We start from the raw sequence: 13,509 nt of genomic DNA on the forward strand, positions 1-13,509 counted from the left end.
ACGGACAAGAATAGGACATGCCTCATAATTTTTGGTGGGGCCACGGAACGGAGCAACAGATGCAGACAGCACACAGAGTGCTATCCACATCTTTTGCGGACCCATTGAAATTAATAGTTCCGTATATGGACCGTATACGGAATCAAAATACGGCCCGTATACGGAACGCAAAAAAACGTTTGTGTGCATGAACCATTACAGTTTTCTCTTATCTCCCATGCTTGAATCCTTACTCCTGGTTTGTCATGGTCCTGTTGTCCCATCATGCCTTAGGGCAGTGAGATGTGTCCTGATAATCAGCAATCATGTGACACTAACCACGCCCCTTGTTCTTAACAATAACGCTTCTTACGTCCTACATTATAAGGCTCCAAAGCAGGACGTAACCGCCAGCAACTGAAAATTTAAACTGATTTGCATCAGGGTCAATGATAGACTAATTAGAGGGCTGAGTTAATCAGCCCGCATTTGTGGGAGGGGCGCAGGTTCGCTTATAACCCACACGGGGTGTTTCACACCCTGCGTGCTCTTCCGGTGCTGAACTTCCACTACGAGCGTCAGGCCCCCCATCGCAGCGCGCCATTACAGGTAAGCAGGGTCCGTCGGGTCCCTCGCCTCCACTGCCGCATCCCTCCGGCTACAGGGTAAGTACCCCCCTTTCTCCCGTTTCCCTCATTCCTTACCCTTCAGCCGCAGTATTTCTTCGTTTGCCGCCCTCGCTCCCGGCCGGTCACCGCACTTCCTCACTGCCGGTGCTGCAGAGTCACGTGGGATGCTAGGTCCGGGGCTGGCCTCAGCGTACTGGTTTCGCAGCAACGGGTCCGCCTCCCTGGCCTGCGCACATGTAACCACGCCGCAGCATGTCTAAACGCTTCCGACACTCGATGGCTCCTTTCTGGCCCCAACGCTTGCAGGGTGGGGAACGGAACCCCTGTTGCTATGTGGTTTTGCTGGCCAGCACTCGATGTCTATCAGACAAGCAGGCCAGCGAAACCACAGGCAGCATGTCATCTCCATGTCTGGGGTTGTTTTAAAATAAGTCACTGTGAGCATGTATCCACACCTACCACTTTAAATTATCTAATCGTTCACTCAACATACATTTCTTGGCTGTTTTAAAAAAATATATAATCATTTTTAATAAAGATATATGTTTGGGTATGTGTATATATATAAAAAAAAGAGGATATCTAAACAATTGTTGGATGTATGCATGTATGTATATGCATCTATATATAAAAAAAAATATATATATATATATAAAATTTCCCCCCCCAAAAAAAATTTTTCCCCTGTATGGCAGAGGGTGGAGAGTGAATCCCGCGGTTCCGCTCCACTCGGGCCCGCCGGACCCCCTTCCGCGCTACACATTTTTTCCTGCTCTACCTACTTACTCTTGTATACGTTCCCTATTGCTTCCAGCCTCGCGGCCCATTGTCATCCACGCCAGGTTCAGCGAACCTCCTCTATTTTACCTCCTCACTTAGCTTCAAGGTACGGTTCCTCTGCGGCTCCATGTCGCCTCTGCACGCCTTTTTAGTGGTATTTGGTCACACAAACAAATCTTTTTCTGCTCCCTCTAGCATCTGCCTGCCACCCCACCAAGTCTCGTCTTTTCTATCCATTCGCTTCTCCACTCGGATAACCCCGCCCAACCAAGCCAGGCCTCGGCCACCACCTGCCAACAATCAGGCCTCATAGTCAATTCACATAGGGACAACCTGCCACGTCGGTAGGTTCACGTTTGTTAAATTCTCGCCTGTTACGTCACAGGCCACGTAGCTCAAATTTCAGGATAAAAGCGGCCTCCCAGATCAGGCCTCTGTTCCGACTGCCTCTCCAGCCGGCCTCATGGTCAATTCACATAGGGACAACCTGCCACGTCGGTAGGTTTACGTTTGTTAAATTCTCGCCTGTTACGACCCAGGCTACGTAGCTCAAAATTTTTTAGGATCAACCAGGCCGTGCCTTTGTTGCCGCTGACCTCTCCAGCCAGGTCTCATAGTCAATTCGCATAGGGATAACCCGCCACGTCGGTAGGTTTACGTTCTATTAATTCTCGCCTGTTACGTCACAGGCCACGTAGCTTAAATTTCAGGATAAAGCAGCCTCCCAGTTCAGGCCTCGTAGTCAAGGTCACTGCCTGTCTCCCTAACCAGGTCTCGCTGCTCCAATTCCCATAGGGTCAACCTGCCACGCCGGCCAGGTTTCACATTCCCAACTCCACCGCCTGCACGTTTCAGGCCACGTAGTTCACATCGCACTCTCTATTTCTGGTTCACCCTAGGTCGTTCGGCTCTCATCTCTTCCGGGACTCGCTCGGCAGCACCTCTCCGTTCCCTCGTCTGTCTCACTAATATTTAATCTGCTTTATTCTCCATCACCATCATTTGTTGTGTCCATCTTTTTTCTTCTCCAGGTCTTCAGTATTTCAGTCAGCCCAGTCATGTCTGACATGTCCGACATTGAAGACTCCATCTCCATGCCAGAGTTCCAAGTCTCCGAGCATCCTACTTGCATGTCACTGCGCAACTGGACCGTGCCAAAGCTAATTGCTGAGCTGAATCGCCGAGGCATTCGTCACCCAGCCTCCGCCAGGAAGGTCGAGCTATATAAACTTTTGGTCACCGGCACTTCAGCTTCCGCTGAGGAGCAGGTGTCCATATCCTCCATTCAGACCTCCCTCCAGCAACTACATGCCTCAATCAACGGTATCTCCAGCGCGGTCTTCAACATGCAGTCTAGACTCCTCGCTGTCGAGAACCGGGCTCCGGCTGCCGAGCCGCTGGCCCCTCCCGCGCCAGTCTCCTCAACTTCCCACTGCCCCTCTCCAGGTAGGGTTCTCAGCACCCCCTATATTTCCCCCGCCCACTTTGTTCCTGAGAACATCAGGAAGGACATTTTGGCAGGGAAAGACATAAATCTGGCCTCCATACTTATCACCACTCATGATACTACAGAGAATAAGACCATCGCTTGCGGCGACGTGTCCGTAGTCCTTAAATCTAAGGATGCCCGTCTCAACAAGAAGCTTTCCATCCCAGAATTTGTCCTGGCTTTTAGCCTTTTCCACGACATCATCTGTTCCGGCCAGCCGGGGAGACGGGAGAAGCTGGACACGTATCTCTATAGCGTCACCGACCTGGGCTATAAGTATGGCGGCTACGCCTTTTATGATTACCATCGCTCATTATCAGCCAAAGCCACCGCAGCAATCGCACAGTTCAATCATGTCACCAACTGGGCTGTGCTAGACATGGAACTCTTTTGCCGGCATTTCGTAGGTCTTAAAGCCCCTTCCTGCGCTTCCTGCCAGTCTATACTGCATACAGTACAGACCAAAAGTTTGGACACACCTTCTCATTCAAAGAGTTTTCTTTATTTTCATGACTATGAAAATTAAAGATTCCCACTGAAGGCATCAAAACTATGAATTAACACATGTGGAATTATATACATAACAAACAAGTGTGAAACAACTGAAAATATGTCATATTCTAGGTTCTTCAAAGTAGCCACCTTTTGCTTTGATTACTGCTTTGCACACGCTTGGCATTCTCTTGATGAGCTTCAAGAGGTAGTCCCCTGAAATGGTTTTCACTTCACAGGTGTGCCCTATCAGGTTTAATAAGTGGGATTTCTTGCCTTATAAATGGGGTTGGGACCATCAGTTGCGTTGAGGAGAAGTCAGGTGGATACACAGCTGATAGTCCTACTGAATAGACTGTTAGAATTTGTACTATTATGGCAAGAAAAAAAAAAGCTAAGTAAAGAAAAAAGAGTGGCCATCATTACTTTTAGTGATGGGGTGCTGTGCCAGATGACCTGGCCTCCACAGTCACCGGACCTGAACCCAATCGAGATGGTTTGGGGTGAGCTGGATCGCAGAGTAAGGGCAAAAGGGCCAACAAGTGCTAAGCATCTCTGGGAACTCCTTCAAGACTGTTGGAAGACCATTTCAGGGGACTACCTCTTGAAGCTCATCAAGAGAATGCCAAGAGTGTGCAAAGCAGTAATCAAAGCAAAAGGTGGCTACTTTGAAGAACCTAGAATATGACATATTTTCAGTTGTTTCACACTTGTTTGTTATGTATATAATTCCACATGTGTTAATTCATAGTTTTAATGCCTCCATAGTAATGAAAATAAAGAAAACTCTTTGAATGAGAAGGTGTGTCCAAACTTTTGGTCTGTACTGTACATCTGACTGGTGTCCTAATTTAGCCTCCACCTTCTCGGCCACTCCTGTTCCAGACCCGTCAGGCCTCCCCAGGCAGGTACCAAATTTAGATAAACTGGGTAGACCCATAGTCCTGCTAGGCATGAATCAGATATGTAACAATTACAATCTGGCGGCTTGCAACTACAATAAGTGCCGAGCCCTCCATATTTGTACAATCTGTTTTAGGGCCCACCCCCAAACTACCTGCCCACAAAGGTCCAGGCAGTCCTGACTAGGCGGGGTTAACATAGAGTTGCTCGCAACTCTACTACAGGACCATTACGAGCCCTCCTTCGTCCAGTTCCTCATTGCTGGCTTCACAGAAGGGTTCCACACAGGGCTAGTAGCTTTGCCCCAGTCTACCTGGGAAGGGGACAACCTCTTATCCGCAGTTAGGGATCCCGACTCTGTAACTTCCTTGCTCCAATCCGAACTTCAAAAAGGTTTCCTAATCGGCCCCTTATTCTCAGTGCCTTTTGATTACTGGAGAGTCAGTCCCATTGGGATTGTCACAAAAAAATTTACAAATAAAAAGCGTTTAATTTATGACCTGTCCGCTCCTCATGGTTCTCATATACCCAGCCTCAACTCCCTAATTCCATCCAAGGAGTTTTCTATGCGTTATTCCTCAGTGGATGAAGCCATTCAGCTGATCCTGCTGGCAGGCAGGGGAGCTTGGTTGACAAAATGTAATATCGCTGATGCCTTCAAGCTCCTGCCTGTCCAGGCTCAGCTCTGGATGTTTTACGGTATCAAGTGGCAGGATATGTATTATTTCGCCAACAGGTTGACCTTCGGTTCCAAGAGCAGTCCCTGGTTGTTCGACCAGTTCGCCCAAGCGCTGCACTGGATGTTGGTTAACCATTGCCACTGCCCAATGGTTATCCATTATCTGGACAACTTTCTCTTAGTCGAAGCACCGGGTCGTCTACCTGACAGGCTAGCATTCCTTTCACAATTATTTTCAAATCTAAATGTCCCAGTTGCATCTTCACAAACAGAGGGCCCCGCCATGGCTGTAACCTTCCTAGGCATCGTCCTGGACTCCGTAAAAATGGAGGCACGGCTGCCAGAGGAGAAGATCACAAAAATCAAAGATGCCATCTCTAAGTCGCTAGTTTCTAATACCCTCACTAAAACAGAGTTACAATCATTGCTAGACATGCTAAACTTTGCCTCAAGAGTTATGCCCCAAGGTAGGGCCTTCATTTCTAGGTTGCTTAAGCTATTGCCCACGGCCATAGATCAGGACTCCCTAGTGCACTTGGATTCCCAGGCCCTAGCTGACCTGTCCATGTGGGACGAATTCTTGTCCCAATGGAACGGTGTTTCCCTGTTTGTGCCACAATGGAATCCCGCCTTTCCTACTGTCTTTTCGGACGCCGCAGCCTCCAGCGGGTTCGCCGCAATTTTCAACAATCATTGATACGCAGGTCCATGGCCGTCCGAAATCCTGTCAGACAAGGAAGCCCTTAGATTTTCGCCCCTCTTGGAAATTTAGCCCATATTGCAGCCGCTCAGCTTTGGGGCAGTTCTTGGGCCAATTCCCCAGTTGTTTTTGTGACTGATAATCAGTCTTTAGTAGAAATCCTCACCAAAGGTAGGTCCAAATCCCCCAGAGTCATGTCCTTTGTACGCAAACTGGTCTGACTCTCCATGTGTCACAACTTCCATTTCCTCTATAAACATATTCAGGGTTCTAAGAATCTAGCAGCCGATGCTCTGTCACGATTCAACTTTCCCGCTTTCTTTCAGGTGGTGCCAGAAGCAGACCAAATAGGATTAACCCCGCCAGCCTTCCACACACTGATAATGGACTGAGCATGCACCTCGCAGTCGCCAAGGCCCTCATCCACAAATCCCTGTCGGCCAATACAGCCAGAAATTACAGAACCGCATGGAAAGTTTTCACCAAATTCTCGCTTTCCTATCCCGGGAACAACACCGACAAAATTTCCTACATTCTGGCATTTCTGGCTTATTGTCACACGGAACTCAAGCTTTCCTATAGCACCATTAGATTGTACCTGTCAGGAGTACAGCATTATTCCATGCTCGAGTGCCCTGGTAGCGCATCAATATTCTCTTCCCACGCAGTTAAAGCTACCCTCAAGGGTATTCAGAAATCTAGTAAGGAGACCACCCCCCGTCAGGCAGCCGGTATCAGATGACCTCTTCAGAAAACTGTCCACCTCACTAGACGGGGATCCTTTTGGGCCATACCCTAGCATTATCATCAAAGCCGCCATATATTTAAGTTTTTACGGCTTCCTGAGACCAGGAGAGTTCACCAGCACCTCCTCTAGAAACAGGGATCCATTAAAAGGCCAGATAGAATGGCAGCACAACCACTTCATCTTCCGTCTCGCGTCTTCAAAAACCTCCCAAACAGGTCCTCCAGTGATCATTAAGCATTTCGAAACTCTCAACGCTTGGTGCCCAGTCAAAGTCCTCAGAAAACTTCTTACGGTATTGGGCGACGCTCCGGCCGACAGTCCCCTGCTTCCTTTCAAGAACCCTTAACCTCTTCCCAATTCATTTCCCACGTACGATCCTTAGCCTCCGGCCTAGGCTTCGATCCTGCCACCATATCCGGGCATTCCTTCAGAATCAGAGCTGCCTCCGCGGCATCGAAGCACGGGGTGGCCGGACATGTCATTAAGAAAATGGGTCGTTGGAAGTCCTCCTGTTTTTCCCGGTACATTCCTAATCCTCATGCTGAGATATCAAAAGCTTGCATGCTCTCTGAATTTACAATAAAATTAATATATACATTTTCCTACGTTTGTTTTTTTGCCCCCTTATAGGCCTACTCGCGCTCATGGCTAAGGGCACACCACCAGCCATCAGTTAGTTTCCTTACTAAGCTCCCACCCCCCTCAGCTAGCATATCCTATTTTCCGTAGCCTCGACCACAAATTAGAGGACTGAGTTAATCAGCCCGCATTTGTGGGAGGGGTGCAGGTGCGCTTATAACCCGCACGGGGTGTTTCACACCCTGCATGCGCATCCAGTGGCCCTCCCTCCCTTATTTATTCCTTTTCTCCTAGGGTATGCCCCCTTATAGGCTTACACGCGCTCATGGCTAAGGGCACACCACCAGCCATCAGTTAGTTTCCTTACTAAGCTTCCCCCCCTCAGCTAGCATATCCTATTTTCCGTAGCCTCGACCACAAATAACGTTAGAATAAGGCAGTTTTGATAAATGGTGGCATTTGGGGAAAGTGATATCTGTTGGAGGAATACTTATATATTAGTGGCTAGAGATGAGCGAATTTTTCAAAAATTTGATTCGCCGGTTCGCCGAAATGTAAAAAAAAAATTTGGTTCGATCCAAATATATTTGCAGCAAATTTAGTTAAAAAACGGCTATTCCCTGGCTGCAGAGAGCCTTTATAGTGGTGTAGAACACTGTGCCTTGCAGTAACACGCATAGGGAGTCTGCTTTGGTAGTGAAATAATACTGTGAGTCCGTATGACATGCAGATGACAGGCGTCGCACTTAGAACCACTGCACACTTTACTTATTTGGGCAGTCACGGGGCCAAAACTGACCAAATAACTCAAGTATGAACTCAGCCTTAGGGCTCATGTACGGGCACCTGCCATGTGTATCCCGCATCACGGATCACAGACCTAATCCTGGAGATGCGGAACGGAGGCACGGATCAGAAGCCCACGGAAGAACTGTAGGTGCCCTCGTACAGCAAAAAAGTAGTGCATGCACTACTTTTTTTGCGGTGCAGACCGTTGGATGCGGATCGCAGACCTCATTCAAGTGAATGGGTCCGCGATCCGCATGCGGCTGCCCCACGGTCTGTGCCCGTGCATTGCGGACCGCAATTTGCGGTCCGCAGCACGGGCACGGAGGCCTTTACGTTCGTGGGCATGAGCCCTTACAGGTCGATGTTAGTGCCAAGAAAAAGCGCACTTCTTTTAGACCATCGTCAGCTGATTCCACATGTCTACAGAACTTGTTCTATTAAATGCTTATACAAGTAGAGCCCCCCCCCCCCCCCCGACAGAGGGGAGAGGGTGTCAGCAATAAGTTTGTGTTGACGTCGCTGATTATTTTGCCCTTGCTCTGATCCGTCAGAACAATAACCCACAAAAAAACGGATCCTGTCTGTGGAGCATCCGCCTTCAGTCGGTCAGCATTTGGTCAGTAATCCATCAGTATTGCTAATGCCAAAAAAAAAACAGGAGTGGATCCAAAACAGAGATGACACATAAACAGAATATTTGCATGTCTTCAGTGTTTTGTACCCACTCCTGCTTTTGACTACCAAATCACAAGCCAATTCTGATGGGACCATACAGGCCTTACAGCTGCTACACAGACAGGATCTGATGTGCATCTCATTTTTCCTTCCTTCTGACAGATCAGAAGAAGGGTCAAATAAATTATGATGTCAGCCAGGCCGAAAGGCACAATAGTGGTTCAGTCATGAAGTAGGGGTGGGGGGGTGGGAACAGCATGAGAAGTCCACAGAGTGGCCCTATGACATAGTGGTGAGGTGGAAGCAGCATGAGGAGGCCACAGAGTGGCACAATGAGAGAGTGTGGAGGTGGCGGCCGTAGCAGCATCAGGAGGAGGCCACAGAGTGGCACAATGACAGTGTGGAGGTGGCAGCAGCATCAGGAGACCACAGAGTGGCAAGGTGACATAGAGTGGAGGTGGCAGCAGCATGAGGAGGCCACAGAGTGGTAAGGTGACATAGTGTGGAGGTGGCAGCAGCATCAGGAGGCCCCAGAGTGGCAAGGTGACATAGTGTGGAGGTTGCGGCAGCAGCATCAGGAGGCCACTGAGTGGCAAGCTGACATAGTGTGGAGGTGGGTGGCAATACCAGTACCCGCTAAAGATGGTGGGTGAAAGATGGAGCACTTGCCTTCAGATGTGTGGCATCAGGCGGGTGACAGCATCAGAATAGTAGCTGAGGCAGGTAACCAGAAGAAATTGGTCTCTTTTGTCAAAGTGTTGGTGTGGCCCCATGGATGATCTAGTCTGATGCATCAGCCATTGGTGGGTGGAAATCCTGGCTGATCCACCCCTGATTCATCTTGACAAATGTCAGTCTCTCCAAATTTTGGGTGGGCAGGCAAGTTCTTCTTGGGGTAACTATGGCCTCTGCCGCACTAAACACCCGCTCTGATACTGGCCGGGCAGGACAGCTTTTCCAGGGCAAACTCGGCCAGTTGCGGCCACAAATCCAGTTTGGCTGCCCAGTAGTCCAGCAGATCTTCAATGACAGCTGGCATGGTGCACTCCAAGTATGCTACCACCTGCTGGTTCAGGTTCTGCTCCAGGTCTAGATGCTGCTGCTGGTGAGTAGTTACTTCACTAGGCGGGTGAAGAAAGCTGCTCATCAGCGACTCTAGATTAAGGTTGCTGCTGATGGAGCTGGTACTGCTCCTGCCACCCCACCCCTCTCCAGCAGTCATGGCAGTGGAACGTGAGCACAGAGGCCCCCCCCCCCTGTTCAGAGCTTCGAGAGGATGGACGATGGCGCAGATAGTCAGCGGCCAACTGACTACATAGGATGTCTCTATAGTAGTTCAGTTTGTCCTCCCTCTCAGCAGGTGTAAAAACGGCCCCCATTTTGGACCGGTAGCGAGGGTCCAACAAGGTGGAGAGCCAAAAGTCATCCCTCTGCCGAATGGTGACAATTCGGCTGTCACTATGTAAGCAAGTGAGCATGCATCGGGCCATTTGTGCAAGTGACTTGGAGGGACTCCCTGCCTCCATCTCCACTGCATACTGCCATGATGTGTCTGGGTCCTCTGCCTCGTCTTCCTCATCGCCCTGTAGCTCCTCTGGCTGCTCCTGCTCCTCCTCTCCTGTCACCTGTGTAGAAAAACCACCCATTTTGCTACACATTGCTTGTGCTCCAATGTCCTCCTCCTCCTCCAGTTCAGCCCCCACAGGGCTCATGTGACCGTGAGATCTGTGCCACGTCTCCAGTCCCCTGACCAGCCAGATTTACCAGCATCTGTTCCAGGACATTAAGCTGTGGAATGACATCGTTCATCCCGTAGTCCTGGCGACTGACAAATAATGTAGCCTCCTCAAAGGGCCTGAGCAAACGGCAGGTGTCACGCATGAGCTGCATGTATGTATGGACAGCAGAACCTATCACACTACCTAACACACTGCACTGCAACAGCTACACTATATCAGGATATAACCTACACTGACTATCTACCCCTAACTATCTGTATTATATAAATATATAAGCTACAGTATCTAGCTATCTATCTAATGTAGTGTGGAAAGCACAGAGCACAGCAATGACACTGCTGTTTCTCTCAAAACATTAAAAAAAACTGTAGAAAATTGCTGCTGGCGAGGTTCTTATATAGTAAGGGGTAGGCAACTTTCCTATTGGTTGCTAAGGATGTTGCTAAGCTCAGACAAATACATTGCAGCCTTCTCATTGGCCCACAAGCAAGAAAGGAGGTTAATGATGAAATAAAAATCCAGAATATTTGAAATTCCGAATATATATCACTATATTCTAAATATTCGCGAATTCTCGAAGTGCCGATATTCGCGATTAAGCCCAACACTACACACAATGGCAAATACTTTTTTGTGCCACTAATACACGCCAAAAAGGGCTTTAGGCAAATAGACCCTTATTTTTTCCACTTATACTTGACAAAAAAGGCTTTAAAACAGATAACTGCACCACTGACCGCCAAATATATTTCTTTCTTTTTCCACTAATATACGCCACAAAAGGCTTTAAAACATATAACTGCACCGCTGACCGGCAAATATATTTTTTGTTTTTGCACTAATACACGCCACAAAAGGTTTTAGAACAGATAACTGCACCGCTGAACGGCAAGTATATTTTTCCTTTTTCCAATAATACACGCCACAAAAGGCTTTAGAACAGATAACTGCACCGCTGAACGGCAAATATATTTTTCTTTTTCCACTAAAACACACCACAAAAGGCTTTAGAACAGATAACTGCACCGCTGAGCGGCAAATATATTTTTTCTTTTTCCGCTAATACACGCCACACAAGGCTTTACAACAGATAACTGCACCGCTGAGCGGCAGTTTTTTGCCACTAATACACGGCAAAAAGGGCTGTAATTTTCGCACTTCACCGCACAATGGCTAATAAGCCATTTTTTCCCACTAATACAGTCCAAAAAATGCTTTAGAACATATAACTGCACCGCACAAGGGCAAATAAGATGTAGAAATATTTCCTTGTAATAAACCCTGTTAATGCCTGTATCAAACAGCACTTGCACCCTAATAAGAACGGTTTGCTGGAATTACAGAGCTGTATAATGGCAATTTGGATCCGCAGTCAGTGCAGCAAGGTGTAAAAGGATTGTTCCTATCACCTAGGCTGTAACCTCACCTATTGAACCTTGTTTAACATAAATGCTGTGGAATGATTCCTCCCTATCCTTTTCCCTACACCTTGAATAATCTTTCCCTGCACTTGTAAATCTTATTTTTTTAGAACAAAGTCGTTTTTTTCTATCACTGTCCCTAGCGCCTCCAGACGTCTCTCCCTGCACTAAGTACACTGGTGAATAGCAGAATCTAAGATGGCTGCTGCTATTTATAGGGATGTGACATCACAGGGCTGGTTGGCTGCTGATTGGCTGCATGCATGGGATTATGGGTGATCCTAGAGTTCCTTTCTCCATGTCCTCACACATGCAGCAGCCATTTTAGGAAAAAAATGGGATTCGTTACCACGAAGTGCGAGGAAATTCAGCTTCGGTGCGAATCAAATTTTTCCTGAAATTCTGATTGAATTCCACTTTGTCAGCTTTGATTCGCTCATCTTTATTAATGGCACGACCCCTTTAACTGCATGCACACAACTATTTTGGTGCTTTGAGTCCCTGTGAGAGAAGAGCATGACAATGTGTGTCATTGATCTGTACTGTACATCTGCAGCCTTTACAGGAGACTTTCCTGGTCTGCCGAGATCTGAGAGATGTTCTTCAGTTCAGTAGACTCCTGGGTAATCAAGGAGAGTAGACCAGGATCACTTGTGACAATAAATACATACAGTACATATGTACTCATTAGCTGTATAATACGAAAGTAAAGTAGCGGCACAGACATTCTGTTGGTTGTATAATACATGAATATTCTGAAACACACATAAGCCAATGGACTAACAATGCCAAACATACACATGGAACAGAAATGTTGGTGGTTGTTCCTTTTAAATTCAATTTTCTTGCATTTTGTTTTTGCTCTAGGCCTATAACAATGAAACTAGCCCAGTTTACCTTCCAGACTCAATTGAGAATATCATGAACACTTGGATCTTGCAGATGGGTTTCCCAGTGGTGACAATAAATACAGTAGATGGCTCTTTAATCCAGAAACATTTTCTTTTGGATCCTACCTCAACAGTGTCTCGTGCATCAGAATTTAAGTAAGTTGATAGTTTAAACAATTTTTTTCTAAGGAAAGCGGCTCCTATCATGGAATTGAGAACTTGTAAATATCTGAGAAAATAACATTTCTGCATAATTTAGTAGTTGAAGCTGTTGGATGAAGTGGCCACGTTGTGGATATACTGTATGTGGATGCTGTATGGAGAGGGGGGCTTGTACAGACACAACCGAGGTTGCAATATTTGCATGGAGATAACCAGGAAAACGTAAAAAAAATAAGAGAGGATTATTTAAAAAAAAAAACATATACAGACATCCTGCCTCATGCAACCGAATGTAGAAATTCTGTGCTCGTATTGTGACCTGCAAACAGAGGGTCAGCAATATACGGGCATCGGCCATGTGCTCACCGTATCACGAATGCTGACCCATTTACTTGAATAGGCCCGCAATCCAGAAGATGCGGTGCAGAACAGAGACACAGATTGGAAGCCCACGGAAGCTCTATGGAGTGCTTCCGTGGGTTTTCTGTCAATGCCTCCGCACTGCGAAAAAGTAGTGCATGCACTACTTTTTTTACTGTGCGGACAGTCAGATGCAGATCGCGGATTCCATTAAAGTGAATGGGCCTGCGTCCATAGACGGCGGGCACACGGCCGGTGACCGTGCATTGCAGTCCGCAACTATACTTACAAGCAAAGTGTATATTCATTGTACCATAGTCAGGTTTGCAAACATCAAGTATACATTTTGTATCAATTGTCTGTTTTCAAGATCTTGGCTTGTAGTTATTGTTGTACATTAAGATGCTTACCATGTGTCCTGGTGATTACACTGGGACTGACGTATGGAAAACATAATTTTAAAAAAATCTCTTTTTGCTCTCAACTCATGTAAGT

At 47.2% G+C, this 13,509-nt stretch overlaps 1 protein-coding gene across 1 annotated transcript in view; it reads left to right on the forward strand.

The window, feature by feature from the left end:
• Window positions 1-13,509, forward strand: part of LOC120985919 (aminopeptidase N-like) — a 126,608-nt gene that overhangs the window by 63,940 nt on the left and 49,159 nt on the right. Inside the window, exon 10 of the mRNA XM_040414140.1 lies at window positions 12,470-12,648. Coding sequence (XP_040270074.1) covers window positions 12,470-12,648 — 179 coding nt within the window. The remainder of the gene's footprint in view (window positions 1-12,469; window positions 12,649-13,509) is intronic.

This window comes from Bufo bufo, chromosome 1 (genome assembly GCF_905171765.1).
Source record: "Bufo bufo chromosome 1, aBufBuf1.1, whole genome shotgun sequence".
Taxonomy (NCBI): Eukaryota; Metazoa; Chordata; class Amphibia; order Anura; family Bufonidae; genus Bufo; species Bufo bufo.